The sequence below is a fragment of the Pyrgilauda ruficollis genome, unplaced genomic scaffold, assembly GCF_017590135.1.
Source record: "Pyrgilauda ruficollis isolate IOZ18807 unplaced genomic scaffold, ASM1759013v1 scaffold70, whole genome shotgun sequence".
In the NCBI taxonomy this organism is placed as follows: domain Eukaryota; kingdom Metazoa; phylum Chordata; class Aves; order Passeriformes; family Passeridae; genus Pyrgilauda; species Pyrgilauda ruficollis.
Genome location: NW_024528822.1, coordinates 1,334,050 through 1,358,023, shown reverse-complemented (window position 1 = coordinate 1,358,023; position 23,974 = coordinate 1,334,050). Strand labels below are relative to the sequence as shown.

Here is a 23,974-nt window from a genome sequence, read left to right as displayed (position 1 = left end):
AGAATTATTTTTTTTTTCCAATTTTTTTTTTTTTTTTTTTTTTTTTTTTTTTTTTTTTTTACTGCTCAGAACATTTAATGAGAGGAGATAATTGATACTGTGTTTCTAAAAGCCTGTCTTCTACTGATAATACAAAACCAGATTAAAAAGAATATCAGTGAGGCATATATGAAGACTGACAAAGCCTAGCAGATCTCCACCCACTAAAAGAGTAGATACAAAACTCTTAGAAATATTTTGTTATTACTGCTATTAAAATTGTGATGTGGAAAAAATCCTATTTAAGACAATTGTGTTGAGCACAGAAAGTGAAAAAGTGTACAGGAAAAGTAGGAAATAAAATAATACCATGTGCTTAGCAGTTGAGTAGACAGACTAAACACTGCATAAGAAAAGGTGTTAAGAATAACAAAACAACCCCCCTACTTAAGTAAATCATAACATATACTCAGAAGAAATTAATTGTGTCCCTGTAATAAAGTTAATTGGTTGATTGCAAATAGCAGTCTACCAAACCACCTGTTTCATCTACAAAGGACATGTGGCAGACATGAAAGCAATATTTTTGCCTCTACATTTCTGCCTGAAGAACTGGAAGCTTTAAGGTTTGATTTGCTTCAAGTTATTCACATCATGTTTCTCCTCCAGGAGAAATAATTTTGTTTTTATCAGCTGGATAGTTAGCTAAATATTTTGACACAGGTCATAAACACCAGTTAGTTCCTCATTCATCTAGCACTAAAATGAAAATACACATGGGTGATCATGCAGGAAATGTTAGTTAACAATAATATTAAAAGACTGACAAAATGGTGAAAGCTATGCCTTAGAATTAAACACTTGAAATCCTCCTGAAATTTACCTATGATATAAAACCTACAAGCAAGCACTGGGTGATTTCACATAACATGTTACTGTGCACATGGTGAAGCGTCACGTAAATATGATCTAAAACTAGAATCAACTTTGTGATTTTTTTTCTTTGCTCTGTACAATCCTTTGCTATTTGATTTCAAAAGCTCAGCATCCAATTGTGGGGGAAAAAAAGGTCAGAAATTTAGAATTAGGGAATATAGAGACAAAATAAAAATGTTAAGTCTCAGGTAATAATATCATGCCACACAGCCAAGCACTTTGAAGCAAGCACGTACACTGTTAAAAAATAACAAAACAACCCAACCAAAACACCCAAACCCTTTCTTTCCTTCTCGCTCTAGGATATTCTTGTTACTCTTGACTGCACAGTTTGAGTTTCAGACTGTTGAGAAATGCCCACCAGCAAGAATCTTGGAGGAAGAAGAATTTGGTTTGAATATATTGAGAAGTTAGGGTTTATTTCCTGGCTGAAAGATTCACCACGTACAAAACCTGAGTGCTGTCCCATAAGTTTGCCATGCTGTTGAATTAAAGTAAAATAACAATGCTACTTTGTGCTCCAATATTCCTTCCTCTTTCTTTTTTTTTTTTTTTTTTCCTAGCACGCCTTTGAGATGAGTTTTATACTTCAAGCCTCAAAGTACAATGAGAAATAGAAGTGTGAGGATAAAGAACTTCCTCCTAAATAGAGAATAAACTGGATAAATACAGAAACAAGTAAGTGCCAGCTGGAAACTGCAGTCTTTCTTGACCACAGGCTGTATGTGGCATGCAGGCATCTAGATCTTACTGCAGACAAGAGCCTTGTGACTTTGGTCTCATTTTTCACCTGTCTCCTGTAAATAGTGCATTCATTTGCATTGCCAACAATTCCAGATATTTTATGGTAAGTGATTACTGAGTATGCAAACCAAATCACCCCCACAGTCAAACCTTTACACAAGGCAACTTCAAAAGATAGTATCAGCTTGGGGCTGAAAACTGCTGGGAATAGAATAAACAAAACATAAAATGGGACATTGAACAGGATATAATGAAAAAGTGATAGCAGTCAAGATACGGTTTTGACACAACCTTGGTAAAGTCTTAAACTTGAAAGACTTGAGAAGCATAAAGACACCACTGTGGAAGCAGGCACTGTGTTTCAGAAGGGAACCAAATTAAGATATATATCCTCCAAATCCCAAATTATATTTCTGGCCCAACTTTCAAGAACTATAGAATTTTACCTCCTAACACACATCGGAAACCATCCCCACGATAACCTGCCTTGCAGTGGCAGCTGAAGGACCCAGGAGTGTTGTAGCAGAAAGCATCTGGATGACAGTGGCCCTGTTGACATTCATCTACATCTGTAAAAGAAAAGATCAATCTCAGGTGACTGCTCCTTCTGATGGACAAATCAGAGTGATGAAATAAAGTACAAACCTGTCACATTTTCAGGCTCCTATTTTAGGGTATCAGATTAGACATACAGACAGTTCTTTGGAAATACATCTAGTACAGAAATGCAAGGGAGATAAAAAAAAGGGGCTGAAGAAGGGGAAGGGGAAGCATGCCTGTATTTTAAGTTCTCTGTCTCAGCAAATACCAAGATTCTCCTATTCCAAAGGGTAATAAACACTAATAATAATGTTTATTATTATTATTATTAATAAACATTATAACTCACACAGTATTTTAGACATATATGACCACATTTCCTGAAGAAATGACTTAACAGAGCAAGAAAAGTAGGATTTGGCTAGCCATGTTTCCAACATGTAATTAGGTAAAGCTCCCCCACTGCTCTCAGACTGACATGAAACAGAATGCAATTTTTTTTTTTTACATAATCATATCATTTTGTTTCACCACCTTAGTAATTTAAACCAATACAAACAGTTTGCAAACAGTTGCAGCAGACAAAGGTCTGCAGCTGCAGCTACTGCAATTCCTGCAGCTATCTCATCTTGGACCTTCTATGAATCAAACACTGAAGAGTAAATTCAAAAGCGAGAGGAGGAAAAGAGAAATGCTTAATAAAAATTCCTGCCTGGGGGACTCAGATTATGATATTTCTTACTTGAAAGAACAGGTAGGTATAGGACACGACAAAGACTAGCCCAGTAGTGCAATGCAGAGTATAAAAGCCCCACAATAAATGGTGCTACCCACCCTCACAGGCTCGTCCATCTCCGGAGAAGCCAGGGAGGCAGGTGCAGATGTAGGCGGACCCTCCGGTGTACACACACTGAGCACGCTGAGGAATGTCACAGTTGTGTGTGCCCCTCTGGCAGTGGTTTACCTCATGCTCCACAGCTGCAAGAGAGCAGATGAAAATCTGAACTTTCCTTCACAAAGTCTAAGCCTCATAGTAAGTTCATATGAGAGAACAACATCTGTGAAAGATTACAGAAGAGAAAGGAAACAAGGAACAAGGGTTTTTTGCCCTGGGGATTTTTTTTTTTCCTGAAATCTCCCCTTTCAGTGGTGTTAAATCTTATTAGTGTTTTACAATGAATTGACTGTCCTCAGCACCCCACAGGTGCTTGTTAATATAGAATGGGGAAGAAAGCATACCATAGTGACAGATCCTAATATCCATATCAGCTTTGGTTGTGAAAAGGAGTCCTAAATGAAGAAATGTAAGGCATCTCACAGAGCTACCTCACATGTTAGCTAAGTGGCTAGCTCACTGCAATGGGAATTCTTTAGATGGCCTGCTACACTAACCTAGTACTGACACAGGGCTGCTGTCACTTGGCAACAAAGAGGAGGTATGACTTACTCAGTGGGAGATAAACACGTTTGTCAACTACTGGAGAGATCTGGGACCAGACCTGCAGCTTTTCATAACTCTCTCATGTTGACAGCTGTGGCTCTGAAGGCGCTGCACTACTTTGCACATAAACTATTTCAGGAAGCTGCTGGAGCTCTGCCTATACTTACCTATTACATCAGAGAACAGGGAAGGAAACTATGGTACTTGAAATAGGAAGAGGTAAAATGTTACAAAAATTTTGGGCTTGAAAATAGGGTGTGCAGTGTGTACATCTAGGAACATAGTTCCAGCTGCTTTAACAGAGGCTGCTGTAACACTGAGGCTGTCTTTACACAATTATGACAAGGATTTGACAGGGGGCCAAAACAAGAATCTGCAATGTTCATTTCATCACAGCGCACAGATGGAAACTACCACAGTGTCAGCAGGGAAATAACAAAAATCTTCTATCAGAGCCATATCTGAAAACATTAATTTTTTCTGTTTCTCTGGAGGAAATAACATCATTGTTAGAATCATTAATATCTTTATTTGGTGAAGTAAGTTTTGGATCAAAAAGCAATTCATTAAAAACAGTATTATAAATACATATGGTAAGAGTTGGAGCTCAAAGGGAGTCTCCAAGTCTTTCTGTTTCTCATCCTACAGATAGGAGAACAATATTTATTTACAACTCTTATAAAGCTACTCAGTGAATCACACAGCTGGTATGAAACAAAGTGCTGGTTCCAAAGGAGCTGAGTCAGAACTGGTATCCCAGAGCAACTTGCAAAAGCACAGAGGGTTGCTGTTGCCCCTTCTGGGGTTCAAACTCTTGTTAGGTTATAAGACCCTCTACTGTGAAAAGATTATCACGGCATTTATTTTCAATCTGTTGGGAAACTAGGTTTTATCTTCTCTCTCTTCAGCCTTAAAAATGCAATTTGTTTTTGGTTGAAGGAAGGGATCAAACTGAAATCCTTCAAGTTGGGCAAGGAATTACTTAGCACTTGCTAAAAGTGGAACATCAGCTTCATGGGAAAGTGGTAGAGTGAAGATGGTGAGGTCACGGCTGGAGGGAAAAATGTTCCCTTTCAGGTCCAAGTCACAAAAGTTCAGTGTTGGACATAATGGAAGGAACATAAAGCTGCTCTTCCACATCTCACCCTATCCCTACCAGTGGCCTTGGTAGAAGGAGCTGCTTTTTCTGACTGTTCTGCAGCAAAGAGACTTCGGGTGCACCATGACTTAGGGAACAGACATGAATTGTAATTCTTACTGGAACAGAGAAATTTGTCTCATGACAGAGTGTAATACACAGCATGCAAAGTCACAAACTCAAGGAAAGTAATGCAACTCCCTGCTGTAAGATGAGGGCTCCTCAGTCTTTGCTGAAGAACAGTCTTGGTTATGATGAGCAGTGACCTGGATGTATTAGCTGATCAAAGGGTAGCTAAACTTCCACCACAAAGCTGTCACAGCAGAAGCAAAAAAATCCTCAGCTGTTACGACTTCTTTCCGAAAGAAAGGGGAACTTCCTGCCATACTGGAAATATAAGGCTTCCAGCCATACTACAAGAGTGTGTATAGGTTTTATTGGTACAGAAATACTGTCAGGTTGCAAAGATAAAAATTCTAACAAGAAAAAAAAAAATCTTATCTCCATCCTATCCTGACAGTTGCAGCTCTAGAGGTAGAGTCATTATTCCTTTTTTGTTATTTGTCATTATCCCTCTTCTATCTACCATTTGTGGATTCCTTTTTCCAAAAGGAATTTCTACAACTTTAGTGAAAAATGGCACAAAGAGGAGCAAGAAAAGATATCCCTTGTTAGGACAACCTTAGTCTAGCAAATACAGATTAACTCAGGCTTCCTCCAGAAAAAAAGTTTTTAAATTACAGAAAAATAAACTAGTTCAACTGAATTTGATATTTAACAGTCCATTAAAAATGAGCTAAGAGCCAAATCACAAAGATTTTAACAGTGAAGTGATATGCAGCTACAACTCCTTTTCATCATCATAAATTATCACTTCGGAGTAAGCCTGCAATAGCCAAGACACACTAGTTTAGAGCTGTGCTATCTTGTCCAAGGGATGAATTTGTAACTGAAATCTCATCTGTTAGATTGAATTGTGGATTAGACATAAGAAACAAAATGCAAACCCCCAAAAAGTCAAAAGCACAGCACTCAGAAAATGCAGAAAAACCCAGTAATCATGAGCTGCAGCACAAACTCCTGAGCTCCACTCACACTAGAAATCAGCACAGATTGTGAAGCACTGTTTTCTCTCCCAAAGGCTGGTGGAAAATGCTTTTCAAAACCATGAAACTCACCAACACAAGTCCGCCCATCTGCTGCAAACTGGTATCCCCCAACACACTCACACCGGTAGGTTCCCGGCTGGTTGTTGCAGTCTGCATTACTGCCACACAGCCCTGGCTGCTCTGAACACTCATCAATATCTAGGGTATTAAAAGGATCTTGGTTATTATAAAAATGCATTTGATATGGATGCCAGAAAAACAGAAACTTGGGAACTCTAGATTAATAGCAACCTTCTGTACTCAGGCCACAGCTTGGATAGACCATACCTCTTCAGAGATATTAATAACCTGAAAATAATTTTTGAGGTAACTGTGTCCTCAGATAATCTGCACCAAAAAGAAGAAAACAAACAAGAAGTTCTATCATAGGGTAGTAAGGGGATGCCATGGGAAATTGCAGAAGAAAGAGAAGCCAAAGAAATGCAGCCTTAGGTGATCAGAAGCAATAACTACTGGGGGAGCATGAACACTAGGAAAGGCTTCCTTCCCCTTTCATTATCCATAGACATCTCCAATCCACTGCTGCCCAACTCACAGCATCAGAGAACTGGAATGGACAGTGTGATGCTGCTGTTTTCATTTGCAATTTGATTTAAGGGTTGGAGTGGAAGGAGAGTGGTGCTTTGGGTTTTAAAAGCCCCCAAACTTTTTTAGTTAATAGGGATGACACAATTCATTAACACACATTTTCAGCTCTTGAAAATGAGTATTAGTGCTATGATTTGATTGCAAGGCAAAACCCAAATAGACTAGCAATACAGAGCTAGACAGAACTGGGAAATATGAGTCTTTTGGAACAGAAATGGATTTTCAAAGTAGATAATGAAAAAGATTATTCCAATGAATTGCACATATCTGTGCTCTGTCTGCATATGCATTTCCTATTTCTCATTTCCCTTGAGAACTTTTAACCTAGTTGACTCATTTTAACCAGAACTAGCATTATAGTAAATTTCTCACAGCTAAATTCCCACACGCTTTATAAAAAGATGAACTGGGTGGGAAAGATGCTTTGCAGGATAAGAAAACACTCCTCAAGACAGTCAAACTTGCTTACTTTGATTATCAAGATAATCAAACCCAGCAACCCTCTAACCTTAAAATCAGCCTCTCAGGGCAGCTCATTTTGCTGGAATAGCTAGTCCTGAGGGTCAATATACCCCAAGGAAAACAAATTCTACATAAGTTTTCATTTTGCAATGTATTGAAATCTTCTGATACCGTAACAAACGGTTCCATCTCCACGGAAGCCAATCGAACATTCACAGAAAAAACGATTCCCAGTTCCCGGACGGCACACGGCGTTGGTGTCACAGTTGTGAGTGCCAGTGTAGCAAGGATTCCGGTTAATATCAGCAGAACCATCTGGCAAGAGAGACCATATTTAGCCTTGATGACTCTGTCCAAGTAACAGCGCCCAGTTAAGGCCAGGAAGGAGGTTGCTCATAACACACATTAAACAAGGAAACACATTTTTTGCATCAGGAAGAAAAGGCCTTGCAGGTGATATTTTAGATATGTATTTAATGGCACTTGTATTCCTTGTTACTTTTACAAAGGACTACTGAGTTAAAAAAGAGCCACAAAAACCTCTCTAAAGAACAAGATAAAGAAAATTAATTTTCCAGTCACAGACACAAGATCAAAACATGGTTCCTAACAGCTTGGTTTATTAATTTAATTAGCAGAACTTGATTTTGTAACAAACAAAAGTGAGCACAGCCTGGTTTTATACTCATCTGATGTGCATTTTCAAAATGTCTCTTTGCTTTCTTTCTGATATCAGTGCAAGCTTGGATAGCTCATCCAAAAAAATACCCTTCATAAGCAGCTTACAATTCAAAGATAAAATGCTGTGTTTCAAGATAAATTATAGAAACTCATCCATGGTAAATCTCATTTCCCCTCTTTTGCTCTCTTCTCTGACAATGCCCTCCCCAAAAAATTAATAGAGGAATTACAAATTAGGTAAAGATAAACAACATACTCCATACATGCAAGTGGGAATAGATTCAAGGTGGTGTATTGAGAGTATTTCAAGGAATTAGACATAAACCCCAGTGAATTTCAAGAACAGAGCATCACTTAAATACTCTCTCAAGTGAAAATACAAATTTTTAACAGTTCCATTTCTCTCCTTCACTGGTAGATCTGGACTGCTACCAAATAATGAAATTAATTCATTTAACTCATTAACACCCAACTAAGGCGAGGTAACAAAAATGGATGACTACCCTTAATTGCTTACAAAAGAGAAAAAGCAAAATGTGCAAACGATACGTACCACTGATGGGGCCGATGGAATTGCTCATGGCATATCGCAGGATCTGCTCGTCTCTGTTGTACAGGACAAACACACTGTCCACCGAGAGTTGCTGAGTGGCAGGAGCAGAATGGGGGGACTCGTCATGGATGCATTCATCAAAGGAGATGGTCTGGCGCCACTGATAGGCACCCGTGTACGTGGAAGCCACTCCATCCCTTTCTGGCTCTGTCACCGTGTACTCCCTTGAGGACGATGAAGTGATCACTGTGACATGACAGCAAACACACTGATCAGAGCAGGGACCAAAAGCATGCTGTCAAATGCTATCTGTAGACTTGGGATGTTATCTATGTACTGCAAATGGGAATTTCAAAGGCTAGAGGCTGTGAAAGTGGATGTATTTCCATGCAAAGGAACAAGCACTTAAGTACACTTATTCTGTTTTCAGGTATCACGGAATTTATTTCAGAAATTAGTAATTTGATTTATTTAGACATATTTAAAAATTTAACTTTACTTTCTGGATTTCCAAATAACAAAAGGAAAATTCAACTCAGCAAACTCAGAGGCTCCTTTAGGTTCCTTTTTAGATCTCCAAGCTAAGCACAACAGTCATCTCACCAGCCTAAACTACACCCACTTTTAGTTCACTGTGGGCTATTAGCCTTGGATTTTAACAGAGCCCTGAAGAAGCTGCATGTCTGAGAGCTGCTGTATGTTTCACAGCAGTTTTCTGTATTGTGAAAAAAACTCTTTGAAAATATCTGGCTTGTGGATCCTCCCACCAACAGAAAGGTCCTCAGTACACCACAATTCTTTGTTTAGAGACCAGAACACACCTATATCCATCCACTTGCAGCAGCTGGTTAAAGCTGGATTTCTGCTAAGTCTATTAGATACGCCATAGGATAGCAGAATTGCAGCTGTTTGAGTCCTGGTAAATCAAATCCAGCCTGAAGGACACCTCCCTCCAGCCTCTGACTTTACCTCCATGGGAACAGCATTTCTGCCAAGTAGGCAACTGTTCTGTAGGGCAGGCACTGCCCAAACTCTCAAGTTGTTCAAGACAAAGCAGAAGCTTCCTGCTGCTTCCACTTCTTCCTCCTCCCAGTCCAAAACAACAGGCAAAGCACAAGAGGGTTCATCACTGGCTACCAAACTCAGACATTAGTGAATATAAGGCAGTGACGATGTAACCACACCATTTTCTAGCTCTAGCAACCAAAAGTGCAGCCTTGGAGAAAAGTGCAGTATCTCCAGTATTCATGTGCATGTGGGTGCAGCACAGGCTGCTTCATCTGTAGTATTCATCTCTTTGACAGCTGGGCTGGCTGGCCAGCAGCAGCACTCCAACCTCACTTCTCTACTTTTTGTATTGAAACACCCATAATTTTATCTAGGAAGAGGAAAGAAAAATAATTAGGCAAAACAAGATTGCCCTGTAAATAGTGAATGAAGAATGGTTCCATTACGAAACCTAAGATCTGTGATAAAGGAATTGAAAGAGAGGAGTACTGAAGAGGCAAGGTAGGAAACTGATAAAGGAATTAAGAGGTAATTCTCCAGCTGGTTGTTAAAATTCATACTGATAAATGCTTTCAGAGTCATCGTAATGAAGTTTACATGAGACATAGTGGTAAACAATGGGTTTAGTCTCAAAGATCACAGCTCACTTAATGACATTACCACAAAAAGCTATACACCAGTATAGGGCTAAAGAGCTGCGGACTTACAGAGAAAACCTTTACCACTTGCATACTGCCACCAACAGCTTAAAAAAAAGGTCAACAAAAAGGGAAATCAAGAGTATTCTGCAAACAACAGTTCAGAGAAAGTTAAACCTGTATTTTTTTCAATGAAAATATTAGAAATATTTGCATTCTCCCACTCAAAATCCATCTTCTTTAGAAACCTTTTCCTAAGGGCTAAAATGCAACTTTCGAGAAGTCAAAGGGTCCTAAAATGCACTTGTATTTAGGGAAATGAAAAGGGAATAAAAGAACATTTTTCAGATTGCCTTAGGCTCTGCTTTTTGCACTTTCTTATAATTTCATTCTTATGGAACCTTACCAGAACTAGAAGTGTGGTAGAGTTCAGTGTAGGGCTCTATATGGACTGATGCCCCAGATGGAATCTCAGGTATTCTGCCCTCCATTTCTGTGCTGATGGTGAGGTGACCATGCTCATCAATGCCACTGAACTTCTGCTTTACAACCAGCTTCTCATTATTGCCAAGAAAAGTTACTTCTGTTTGCCGTGTAAACTCACCACCTGAAGAAAGAGGATTAGTTTAACACTAAACTTAAAAGCGGTTTCCAAGTCCTTCTATTCCAAATATTGCTTCTAGTAGATAAAATATAAATTACTATTGTCTGCAAGTTTTGATGTAGCACAATTGCTAATGTCTTGTGTTTCTAATGAAATAACTTTCAGAAGTATACTGATAATATACTTGGATACTGCAAGCAAATTTTTTTAAGCACTGCACATGATAAATCACAAATCCCTGCCCTGAGGCAATAGGGTTTTAATAAAATTAAAAAGAAGTTCTGAATAAGCTAATGGTAGGCCTTATCCTACCGTTTAAAAGGACATTTTAGAGAAAATTTCCATTAGGAGTACAGAGAGTTAAAAAAAAAAAGAAAAATCAAAATCCAGTACATCTGTTTCCAAATCAAAACCAAGTGGAATGTATGTTGTAAATTCCAGAACAAGCTTCAAACATACCAAATCCAAGAAAATCCCAAACCAAAAAGTTGTGTTCAACTAAATTCATATTACAAGTCTGTAAAGGATCAAATTTTCAAAAGAAACACATGTTCTCCTAGAACAGATTGAATCTACAGCTTGAATTCACAGCAGCACAACCAACCAGATTTGGCCTTAATCTCTTATGAAAAGCCCAAATTGTAAGCAGGGGCTTCACTCAAACTAGCTAAGAGAGTCATTTGCATGTCATGCAGCAGCTGTTTCTGTAAAGTGCTTCAGATCCTCAGGAGGTCAGGTTACTGTTTCTCTTTTGCTCTGTTGGTACAATCAGAGATTTAACAAGTTAAATCTCTTGAAGATGTAGGAGAAGCTTTTTTTAGTAACTGTGTACACTCTAGTAACAACTCTTCCAACAGATCTTTTTAATAATCTCTTTCTTGAGGAGAAACTGGCCAAGCCAGTCTTCTCTCTAACACACTTAGTTGTTGTACACTGACAGTAAATTAAAAGGTCTATTGTCTATATATTGTAAACAAGAAAAATTGTGAGAAATTTCATTACAAAAAACCATTTTGCAGCTCAGAATATGTGTGTGTTTTCACCCTATATTGCTTCTAAATACAGATTTCTATCAAGACAGAGGAAAGCATAGCAATTTTGAACATTATTTTAATTTAGAAGTTACCAGTAATGCTGAATCCATTTTTATATCCTTGCTGCTCCACAGCAAACATCCATCCTATGATACCTCCAATAGATGCAAGAGGTAGCAAAGAATACCCCAAAGTCTCTGGGATTGTGCTGATAGCAGTGTAGGCACGCCCTTGGTTCATCACAACATAGGAGTGGAGATCAGTGTTTTCAAATATAACTGGAACAGGGTTGTTTCCTACAAAGATTCTTCCTCTGACCTTGCCGTTGACTCTCTGAGGAGAACCTGGCAAATCAATACAATGCATCAGAACAAAATATCGGTACTCTCACACTTTCCAAGGAACATGGTCCAGAGTGTTCACAATGTTCAGTGTTTAGTGTTGAAATAAGTGGCAAACAAATACTTAGAGTTCAGACAAGAAATTGCCATGTGCTTACTTGCTTATGCAGGTACATGCAAGTGTGTTGTCTTATGTGGATGATTAAATGGCCAAATTTGCCTGAAGAGATGCTCTTTATCCTCATTGAAAGTTCTGTCTGCAAGGATAACTTCGTAACACTGTTACAGCATGTCTGACAGTAAGTGGCACACAGAAACTTAAGATCACACCTCATATCAATACACACTGAATGCATATTTGTTCATTCCCTATTAGGAGACTAACGCCATTAGTCTTTAGAATAATTAACCTATTATTCTAACCCATTACATTTCTTGGCTCTGAACTACTGGCCATTTTGAAGACAGTCAGTGTTATACAGAAGTAGCTATTTTGGATTGCTAATTTTCTCCTGTATATAATTTCCTATATGGAAGTTTAAATTTCATGATCATCAGATCCTTCTTTTCTTTCTATGGAAAATCCAATTTTATGAACTGAAAGCTAAGTATTAGGTTTTGCTTTCCTGGTTTATAAAACACAGTCTTGCAGTAAATTATTTGAGTTGTTGAAATGCATCTGTACTCTGAGCCGAATTACTCCGAGGATTACAAGTGTATACATAAGAAATTCCTTCATGGATTTTACATGGGAACAAAGTTTAAATGGGTATTTAGCAGAAATCTGTCAGATCACCCTTTAGCAAAGCAGCTTAAGAGTCACAGAGGAGCCTGTGCTCTTTGGTTCACCGATCAAAGTTAATTTGTTCATCACTTTGAACTGTCCATTTCTAGAGTGAGGACTATATCAGATTATAACACACTGGAACTTCATGGCTAATTCTAGGAAATACCACTGGATGTTATGTTTACTTTTAAATGATGTTAGTTACAGAAGAAGTTTATTTTTTCTAGAAAGTCACATTAAAATGCATAAAGCACATAACTGACCACTCAAAATAATTTGCTTCACTCAAAAAAAACATTTTAAAAAGCAGAACTCACTGATTCAAATGTCTTTCACTATATCTCAGTGCTAAGTCTTTCAAAAAGTTTTTATCAGGTCTTTTTTGGAATTAAATACAGGTCACCTCATTCAAGAACTCCATATGTAATTGTTGCTTATGTATCTAAATTTCAAATCAGTTACCTTCTGCTACACACTGTCGGCCATTTCCTTTGTAACCAGCAATACAGCTGCAACAAAACCCGTTGGGATAATCTTTGCAAATAGCGTGAATGGAGCACTGGTGACGGTTGTTAGCACACGTCTCTTGGACATCTGTGTGGTAGCGAAACACTGTGAAAAACAAGACCAGACATTCATATTCAATGTAATTACTGTGGTATTCACATACCCCTGGAATAGTTTAAAAATAGCTCCGAACTCACTTGATAAGCTTTTCATTTTCTCTTTAAGGAAAACAAACTATTGCAATTAATATTGGCTAACCTTGCAAATAACTTTCTACTATTTTGCAGAAAATGTCAGGGCTTCAGCTGTTTAGTTATTTAGTTAGAAAACTGTTTAATTCTATTGACTTCAGCAGATTTATATTAACACAGATCAAGTAAAATTCCTGTCAAAACTAAACACATAATAGTTTTAATTTGTCCTTGTTTCTGAATCAAAACAAAAAGGGGACTTTTTAACTTTAGAACAAAACCTTTCAGTATAGTTCCCAGGACCATGCAGCAACTGATGCGCCCTGTAATCCTGTTTTACGCTGTTATTTAATGGAGATAGCAACTCTCACACCTGCTTCAAGAAACAAGTAACATCTGGGCAGTCAGTCACACTACTCTGATATTTCTAGAAATGCTTTATTAGAATTTAGAATCGCTAATTTCACCCTTCTAAGACTTGAGGTCATGAAACCCTAGCCAAAAAATTTTATGACAGCTTCCATTCCCAACCTTCTGAGAAAGGTCTGTGAGCTTGACTAGGGAACTGGTTCACTAGACTGACAAGAACTGCATCTGAGGTGACATCCAAATTAACTACCCCAATAAATAACACAAACTTATGACATGTGTCCAGATTTTCAGATATTAAGCGAATGTGAAGGAAACATTGTTTCTTTGGTAATTCAATTTCTTTCATGTCTTTTTTGCAGCCTGTCCATGTTAGAAGAAGCTAAACTGTACAAAAGACCTTACCTATCCCAGTTTCATCAAATTCTTCCACATCTATGACTTGAGGTGGCTGTGGGGGGAATTGCTGGATCCGAAACTGGCGAGGTGGAGCTTTTGCTGTTGGGAAATGCTGAGGACTGTAAAAAGACTCAGTTGAAGGTGTTCCTGTTACATCTTGGTATGAAGTCAGAAAGTCTTCTGCAGCTAACTGAGGAACACTGTATGTGACAAGGTGCTGATCCTCTTCAGTGCTGTCTGTGCTACCTGTGATATACTGCTGTGTTATTTCAGTGGAACCATAGTCAGACATGAAAGGCTTAGAAGTCATCTCCTGGTCTTCTTCGTTGGGCTCTACAGTCTCCAAAATGTTGCTGATTTTGGCAGGCACGATACTGTCAGATGAGCTACCAATCTCGAACACCCAGACGCCCTGCTTCCCAGCATTGCTGCTTCTGTCAAAGAGAAGCACATGCCAAATAAAGCAAGCTGTGTGGTATTTCTAGCCTACACACAATGTTATCCTTCACTGTGAAGTGTCAGGACAAATCTGTCTCATTATCTTACCTACATTACATACTTACCTACAGGTACAGTTTATTCAGCTGTGGAACACCCCTGACAGTTTGAGTAACATTTTTTCTTCTCCTGACCCAGAGCTCTGTTGAGAATTTCTAGCTCTCTTGTCTCCAAAGCAGTGGGAGCAGAAGAAGATTTTAGGGCCACAAATATCTTGCTACCACTTACTAAAACTTTCTAACTCATTCCCTTTCCTGCTAGTTTACTCTCTCTTTCAAAAACACAAACACACAAAAACAACCTGCCCAGGTACATTATGAAGAGTTGAAGTCTGAGTGGTACTACTTATAGAAGAACTAAGTATACTGGAATTCCTACCAGCGACAATGGGAATATGGACTTTTAACAAATTACACCGAAGTCCTCAAGGTGGTGGATATTTATCAGTGGCAGATCTTGTAACTTCTCATGCAATGGCTAATGGGATCTTATTAGTTCTCATTGATTCATGCTGCAATTAAGAAAACCATGGAACTCTGATGTTTTCTTGAGGAGTTTAAACAAAGAAAAAACATACTTGTACAGGTTTCTAATGCTGTCTTCATCATTAGCAATGACATTGTAGGATCCTGACTTTTCCCAAAAGTAGTAGTTTGTAGAGGCTTGACTAAAGCCAACCATAGCAGGAATCTTTTCATCATCATTCTTGGAGTATGTGCTATAGAACTGCAAGCTATCTTCGGGATAAAGGAAAATAGCATAGGAACTGGAATCAGAAGAGGCTAAGACAGCCTGGAACGTGTTTCTCTGCGGAAAAAAAATTAATAGACATTTACTCATGTCAAAATAGTTAAGAAAGAGTACTTTTTTTCTTTTTAAATGCAAAATGAAAATCAGAATTTTCATTAAAAAGAAAAAATTTCCAAAAGTAAATTACATCTGTAAGAAATAGTCAGATAGGCTGCCCAAAGCATAACAATTTTAAGCTCTGTAATGCTGTAAGATGCTATTTCATCTCTTTCAAATAACAGAAGTAATGTGCTAGACTAAATAAAAAATTCTGTAAACAGAATGTTTAAAATAAAGTTCAAGTTTCATGTTGCTCAAGTCTTTTCCCACAGGAACACTCCTGCCTACGGTAAGAACCACTAGGACAGCACCTCAGACATCAGCTGTTCATTGCTACCAGGGTGCAGCATTGTTACTGTAAACACAATGCTTGTGCCAATTCAGCAAAATAAATTAGTTGTTGACATAAAAAGAAGTGCTAAGTAATGGTAGTGTTCTCATCAACTTTCACAATTATGGTATACAAAGTGACATATCCTTGCAGGATAGTACCTGAATCGTTTAAAAAGGGGAAAATTATTTGTGAATAATAATATAAATTACCTTTATCTATTTCTTAAGCCAATACTAGCTGCAAAACATGACCTTTTTCTGAATGCAGTATCATCTGTTCAAAATGGGCTTAAGATCCTACTAGTCCATACAGTTATTTGATTTTACATAATTAGATGTCAAAGTGACTTAAGGGTCTTCTGAAAAATGCAAGCCAGCAGGATTACATTTCCCAGAAGGAGGTCAGGATATTCTGGTTCAGTTATTATTACAACACATTTAACATTCAAAGTAAGAGTCATTAGGAAACACAACTAAATCAGCTATGCAGTTTCAAGCATTATCTTTTGAATTAATAAAACATTATTAAAATAAATCTCAAGTAAAAGTTCTGGAAACTCCTATTTTGCTGCAACCTTTTCGACGATGATATACACTCTTAGGTCTGCAGAATTCATTTAAACACAAAGAGCTTCAAGCCTTCAAAGCAAAAGGTTACAGCGTTACACTTCAGCTGAGCATGTGTCCAACATGACTTAAAGCTCTGATTAACATTCACCTTTTCTTCCAAAGCATGATCTTCTCCTGATGCCTGGAAAGGAGCCACAAGCTTCCAGGTAACAATAACAACACTGCTGGGTTCAAAAGCAGTCTCAGGAAAACCTCTTTTGATATAGTCCGATGCAAGTTGCAAGACATCTGAGGATGAATCTTCTCTGTAATACACATTTCCACGTCCATCTGTTGTGTCCAGGTCAGCCATAAAAGGAGCAATAGCCCCAAAACTCACTGGGAATTGACCAAGGTATTTTTCTTCACTTGAGGGTTCATTCACTGCAATAATCCCATTAGTGGTAACCTAATAAAAAGATGAAAATTATAACACAAATGCTGTTCATACAACTGTCTCCCACACATGTACTCCAGATCACAATATTTTAATTTTAATTCAAAAAGAAATTTAATCAAAAGTAAGTTTTGTGTTTAAAAAGTAACTGTGTTTTTTAAAGCTTTTAGGTTTTTTTATCCCATGTCAGGAGTCCTGAGATATCAGTTGCCCAAAATCAGAGGTCAACTTTACAGATAGAACAGCCTTTTTTTCCTAGATAAAGATTTTATCTATTTAAATTTCAGACACCTATTGTCTGTTCTAACAAGGACGTACATAACCTTCCCACCAATGCTTCAGAAGCTGATAAAATTGCTGAGCCAAGATTTAATTCACATGTAGATCCCAACCCAAAATAACTGCTCCATGCTTATCTATTGTAATAGCCTTGATGAAGTCTTTTGGGAAGACACAGATTTCTCTTTGCCTGGCCAGGACTGCTTTAGTATTCACTTCACTACAGTCACCCTCCTAGGAACTTTTTTGCTACTGTGCAAGGCTAACAACAAGCTGCTGCTCACTCTGAAGATATGCTGTGAGAACAGCTCTTATACCAGAGGCTGTAGAGCCTAAGGGACAGAATTTCCACAGCAGATATAGGCCACCCTACAAATTCCTTTACAGCTGAGTGCCCTGACACAGTCTGATAGGAAAATGGGTCTAATACTTGAAGGGGGTTGGGGCAAGGAATTTAGATACTGAGTCTGCAATGCATAGGTACTGGCTCAGGGAGATTCAACCCATCAGTGAGATGATGATTCACGGTCAGCCACCTCTGACTAAAACTGAGATAAATACATACATACGGGTGCTAGATCACATCCAGGTGTGACAGCCAAACTCCGCTGGCAAACCAGAGCTGGCTCTCACACACAGTGAGCAAGACTGCAGGTGTCAGGCCTTGAGGCTGTGCATAAAGAGCACACACAGAGCTTTTTGCGCCCAGCCCTTCCACCAGCTGTGTTTGGCACTGAGTCAGCCACATACAAATCCACCTCAAAGTCTTGGACTGCCTGCTAACAGGACACATCTGATACCTGCAGGCAGCCAGGCACTCACTCTGGAGCTGCTGCCACATATACAGGGGACTCAAAATGGGACAGAGGTCCCAGAACTGTCACTATAAGCTATGAAATTAAAACTGCAATCTCCCACAGATTTATCTCACTCACAGGGATTCTTGTGAGTCCAAGAAGAACAAACTGTTGCTGGATCTTTTTACACATTCAAGACACTGTCAACATGACAAAAATCTTTACAAATGCCTAGAAGTGGGTCAGAATGGCTGCTGACTCAGACTGCAAGGCCACCTAGCCCAGTAGCCTGCCAGCTTAGAGATTCAGCAAAAGAAGAGGACACGCACATACTTCTCCAGTGAGCCTCTAACTGCATCCACCTCAAGGGATTCCCTGTGGTTTGACTGTTTTTTCTCAGCGGAGGTCTTTCTCATATTTGTTGAGTCTTCTCTTAACACATACAAACTATGCACCCACAAAATCCCTTAAAAAGGAAGTCCACGAATTTGTGACTCAGGTCTCTCCTACTTTTGTTTGCTTTCAGTCTGGCTTCCACCTTCATTTGGTGGCCCTAATTTTTGTATTGGGACATACAAAAATCCTACCCAGTGTCTCCTACTATGTAATTTCTCCTCCAGAATTAAGACCCCCAGCCTACTCATGCACTCCCTGTCTAAGAGCTGTTCTCTGTCTTTGATCACTCTTATTGTCTCCACATATTTCTTCACCCTTTTGCACTCCATATATTTGTGAACAAGGAGGCCAGTAGGAGGCCACACATATTCTTCACAGAGAAATTGTGGTCTGTGCAAGCCTGTCAAGGATGCTGGCTACTTGTGCCTTGGCAACACCTTTAAAATCTGGACTACCATTGCTGCTAGACACAGTAAATCAGAAAAAGTGTAGTGTGGTCATGATACAGATCACTCCTCCATACACAAGAAACACCTACACCTTGAACTCTCCTTTGGCTATCCAGAGGGTCAGAGCATGTCCCCTGGCACAGGCCAGTAGTCAGTCAGCTTGGTGTACAACTGGATAATTCTTATCACAAACCATTAGCTAAAACTTGGCAAACAGTTCCCACAGTATATCAGATTTTATCTTAAAAGTGGCTCAACATATGCTGACTGTATTTTCTGCAGAAAATAGTACAATTGCAGATGTAGAATTTCATTAACAGCTAGAGTGTAAAATACTAAAAAAGTTAAGACCCTGTAAAAAATAGGTGAGTTGGCTTTATGAATGAACAGTATATCTAAGGTATATAAGCAGTAAATAATCTGTGCAAACATGTTGGGAAAGCAGGTCATGTTAGAAAGGGGGAGAAGAAGCTGAATATTGTGAAAATTTTTACACTAGTCATTCATGACTCGACAGTAGCCACAGACCCTAAGGTGAGCTACGAATCTGAGGAATAAAGAACTAAAAAGACAGCATGGGTTACCTAATTACAAACCCTACAACTGGAGTCGGACATGTAAGAGAAATCTAGTCTAAAAAAGTTCCCAGAACTCCTCCAACATCTGTACACTAGAAAATGCTTCATGTTCTTGTAAAGCAAAGCTAAAACATTACCTGAAAATAAAACCCCTCCAATTATACTGTACCACTGGAAGACAGGACGGAGAGTGGCAGCCATTACAGTCTGTTTGCTAAGACCTTTTAGCAAAGAGATGCACTCCCTCTTTAAAGTCATAAATTTAGTGCAAGTTAAAAGTTTTCCTTTTGCTTTCCTTCTGCTTTCTTACATTTTTACACAAACAGCCCTACTCTTGCATAAATCCTCTTGTGAGATATGATTGGTGTTTGTGGTATTTTAAACAAATTCCAGGCTCTTCATCAGATCTGGTGTGTGTAGATTTTGCAGCTTCATGGTCCCCCATTTACAGCAGAGATTAAAGTAGCATTAAGAGAAAATACAATCAGGACTGATTAATACTGCAGAATAAAGCAGAAGCCAGAAGAAATGGCCCTCCTCTTTTCACCTCTTAGTGACATGTATCTAGATACTCCTTTCCTATTTGCTAAAAGCTTTAATGTAAGAAGTAATTTTATTAAGGAGATGCAAACCCCATCTTAAAACTTTTTTAAAGGAAGTTTTTAAATGAGACAGTTCAGTTTTAAATATTTAGGGAATGTTTCAATAACCCAGAAAACATTTGCAAGCCCATCACATGAACATAAATAAACCAGCTGCTCAATTTGTGCAGAGATTTTTAATGAAAAAAAAAAAAAACCTCCTCACCAATAATGAAAAAAAATATTTTTAGCTTTCAGATTCAACAATACATTTATATTGACAAAGACAGTGAATACTCCTTTAACTTCACCCAGCTTCTTTCAAGGTCACAAACATAGGTTTAAGTGTGAATCCCAAAATAAAGAGAAGCAATTTGGCGTAAGTACTGGGTTTCATCAAAGCATCATTCCTGTCAAAAGGGAAAGGGGGAAAAAGAGGCCTCAGGTGGGCGTTGTCTAAAGACAAGCTTTAGAGTGTGTCTTTCCTTTTAGGGTATAACACTATTTAAATTGACAGGAACTAACATAGATGTATTTTTAGCATGTTAAACTTCTGGATTACACGCATAGTTAACATACATTTGTGGTTCGTAGCAGAACCAATAATGCACATACACAGTTATAGGTCCACCTTGAAAACCAAATGAGAAGAGGAATTCAAAGTAAGGAGTACTTCTCTTAAAAGAAAAATTGTATCTCTGTGTGTACAACAAAAAATTAAAGTTTCTAACAAATGAGGCACTTTTCCCCCATTCAATGACTAGGCATTTTATGGGCTTGAATATTTCTGCATAAAAAACATTTAGAAAATTTGAATTTACTTTTATAATGAAGTGACAATTGACCTAAAGTAGCAAAGCTTTCTAATACAAACATGACCAACTGCTTACTTAAGAAGTTAATAGGAGTAAGGATTTAAAAAATTGAACCAAGCTTGTATTTTCTAAATGGAGGTAACTCCTAATCCTTCCATTTTTCCACCAGTGAGTTTCAGTGTATACTGGAAAAGCCTTAATAAAAGCATGCTATTAAAACAAATAGGATAGTATGGGTTAGTGATAGAGTTCAATACTATAAATCTTACATGCAAAAGCACCATATTGAAGATTACAACATGTGAAAGTCTGTTTCCACTTATATGAAATAAAAGTGCTCTTTTCTGTCTCTGAGAGAAGATTTTGTTACCAGGGATTTTATGACAACTTGGTACTAAACAATCACTTCACAGAATGCCTTGCCTTTCTATTCATGTGTGCAGCTAACTTAAACTCAGCTTCTCAACTGTTAGAAAAGATACAAAGAGAACCCACATAAAATTGCTACACAAAATTATGTGCACTAAATGTCAATTGTATCAGCTTGATATTTATTACCAACTAGCAATATGTTGGAAACTCCAGCCAAGCAAGATCATAGAGCTTCATAAATACACATTGCAAATACACAATAAAAGTGTATAAAGTGAAAATGCATTAAAAACTGCTCAGCACATTTCCTTAACAGGTATACTTCTCCTCTCCCTATGCCCATGAAGTCTGTACTGCCTCTGTTTGTCTCTGTTCTGCAATACTTGTGCCAGATTCAGTGCAAGAAAAAGCCTCTGCATAGTGGACAGACTGATACTGAAATGCCATTCTTAAACCTGCCCATTCTTAGTACTGAGAGATGCTGGCAGAGCCCTGGAAGTGATTTGGAAATAGACTTTATATGGGTATTCTTTCAGGAAAAACTAATTAGGACTGTTTCTGTTTGAGGGCGGGGCAAGTAACAGGATCATTAAACTAAACAAACCTAGACTGGTTAATCAATTTACTGCTCTTTGAAAACTCTGTCCTGTCTCTGTCGCTTACCTGACATGCTGCTTGTTATCTTAGCTTCTCAGTGGCTGAATATACAATCCACTATCTCTCAAGAATATGTTTGTGCTTTTACAAGTGTATTTTCTACTTGGTTTGACTAATCAGTGACCAAATTAAAGTACAGAAGGCAAAACAATGAACTAAGGGTCAAACTGAAGCCTGAACTCCACCTAATACTTCATCTCAGTCAGCTTCAGTGAACAGCATCCATTTTCCACACAAGCATAACCCAAATCCCTCAAAATTTTAGATTTCAGATATGATTTCAGGATTTATCTAAGTAGTGGCAGTATGGACAATGAAAAGGAGTGTAACTTACGTGTCAGCACTAGTACACCTCAGTGTAGCACAAACAAGTTATATCTTCAGTGAATGCCCATGAAACAGACTCAAGTGCATGGGAACTACATCAAATTTTGAATGACTGCAATCATATGGAGCTCTAGTTTACCAAGTGTCTCCATGTAGGTTAATCCACTGAGTAGCCTCTTAGATCCCTGATACTAAACCACATGCTTTATCTGGACAGGGAGGTGAGATTACGTTTACCAGATATATACACCACACACATTGTGCCTTCCCTACCAAAACCTTTCTAAACATGCTACTCAGGGCTGCATGCCTAGATGGGGCTTCAGGGGAAAAGAGGCAATGATAAAGTGCGCAGTACCCTTGCAGTGTCCTGAAGACATGCTGCCATTTTAAACCGTTTTCCTTATGGCTGCTTTTGAGCAGCTCTGCTCCAGACAATCTGTTTTCAATCCCACCTTCAAGCACTGAACACCCTCCATCAGCTATAAACGTGCACACACCACTCTGCGATGCAGATTCAGCTGTGAGACATGCACACAAGGCCACGACGTGCTTGCAGCCCAGTCTGCAATTACTATGGATATGGACTTCCTCCTCTTTGATCACTCTTATTGTCTCCACATATTTCTTCACCCTTTTCCATTCTATAAATGTGTAAATTTGTGGAAGGAGATCACACATATTCTTCACAGAGAAATTATAGTCTGTGCAAGCCCATCAAGGATGCTTTAAGAGACTCCCAAAGCAAAGAACACCTCAGGATGCCCAAGACATTAAGGAACAGAAAGCTCTCCCAGTGCTTAGAGGCGCAAGTCTTGGACAGGTTAGACTGCTGGTTAGACACCCCGCTTCAGTTTTGTAACTCTGGCATGCCGAAACACACAAAAAAGACCACAACGAGGATGTTTCTGAGCCGAACACACTCTGTACGAGTGCAGAAAACGCCTGGAGATGGCATTCACTCTGGCTAATCGATTGCATTTTCTTTACGCTCCTGCTATCTGTTGCACTGTCTCCCAGCGGAGGCTGTGTACCTCGAACAATCTGCCCAGGCCATAGTATGAGAAGGGAATTAACACGGCCCCGATACCCGACTAAACACTACTGGAACAATTAAGCTCTTTGGACCGACCTCTGACCTCGGCGCTCACGGAACCCACACGGAACCCACACGCACCACCGCGCACCCACCCAAAACTCCCCGAGGCGTCCCCAGGAGCGGTTCCGACCCGCCGGCAGCCAAAGGGGGCCCCACACTCACGTAGAGGGAGCGCACGGCCGCGCCGTAGAAGCGCAGCGCCGTGCTCAGCTCCAGCGCCGCCGAGTGCACATCGTCCCCGGGCTCCAGCGCGGCATCGCCGCGGTCCTCGCCGTGGGGCAGCAGCGCCAGCCGCTCTGAGGGCAGCGCCAGGACGGGCAGAGCCAGGGCCAGCAGCGCCCAGCGCGGACAGCTCGGCGGGGCGCGCATCCCGGCGGCTCCCGACGCCCGCGGCAGCGCCGTCCCGCCGCTATAAGCGCGGGCAGCGGGGCCGGGCGAGCGGGGGGGCCGCGGCCAATGGCAGCGCGGGGCGGGCGGAACAGCGGCCCGGGACCCCCCGGCCGCTCCCACAGCCCGACCGGGCTCGGCTGCGGGGATCCGCCACGGGGGTCGCTCCTGGCCCGGGGCTTCGCCCGCGGGAGCCAAGAGGCGTCCGCGCATCCCGCGGGGACCGACCTTCGGAGAGCTCCGGGGGCACGGGAATGGGGATGTTCAGCCGCTTTCGGGATCAGCGACCCTTGTGGGGCGCGAAACTCGGGAGGCTAAGTTGGTGCGGGGTCGTAGGCATCCGGCAGAGGCTTTCAAAGCACCACGGTTCTCCGCAAGGGCCAGTGGGATTTCTGCGTTAGTTTGGAAATCCAGCAGCTGCACTACCTCTTTAACAGCCAGA

The 23,974-nt window shown here is 39.8% G+C and overlaps 1 protein-coding gene across 1 annotated transcript in view; it reads right to left on the bottom strand.

Moving 5' to 3' along the window:
• The window catches only part of NID1 (nidogen 1), a 43,843-nt gene extending 20,284 nt beyond the window's left edge, over nucleotides 1–23,559 (bottom strand). Inside the window, exons 1-12 of the mRNA XM_041485491.1 lie at nucleotides 23,308–23,559; nucleotides 16,508–16,807; nucleotides 15,185–15,414; nucleotides 14,116–14,543; nucleotides 13,106–13,255; nucleotides 11,608–11,859; nucleotides 10,284–10,484; nucleotides 8,232–8,477; nucleotides 7,169–7,312; nucleotides 5,957–6,085; nucleotides 3,034–3,177; nucleotides 2,106–2,228 (exon numbers count right to left, since the gene is read on the bottom strand). Coding sequence (XP_041341425.1) covers nucleotides 2,106–2,228; nucleotides 3,034–3,177; nucleotides 5,957–6,085; nucleotides 7,169–7,312; nucleotides 8,232–8,477; nucleotides 10,284–10,484; nucleotides 11,608–11,859; nucleotides 13,106–13,255; nucleotides 14,116–14,543; nucleotides 15,185–15,414; nucleotides 16,508–16,807; nucleotides 23,308–23,514 — 2,554 coding nt within the window. The 5' untranslated portion in view covers nucleotides 23,515–23,559. The remainder of the gene's footprint in view (nucleotides 1–2,105; nucleotides 2,229–3,033; nucleotides 3,178–5,956; nucleotides 6,086–7,168; nucleotides 7,313–8,231; nucleotides 8,478–10,283; nucleotides 10,485–11,607; nucleotides 11,860–13,105; nucleotides 13,256–14,115; nucleotides 14,544–15,184; nucleotides 15,415–16,507; nucleotides 16,808–23,307) is intronic.
• Between the last annotated feature and the right edge of the window lie 415 nt (nucleotides 23,560–23,974).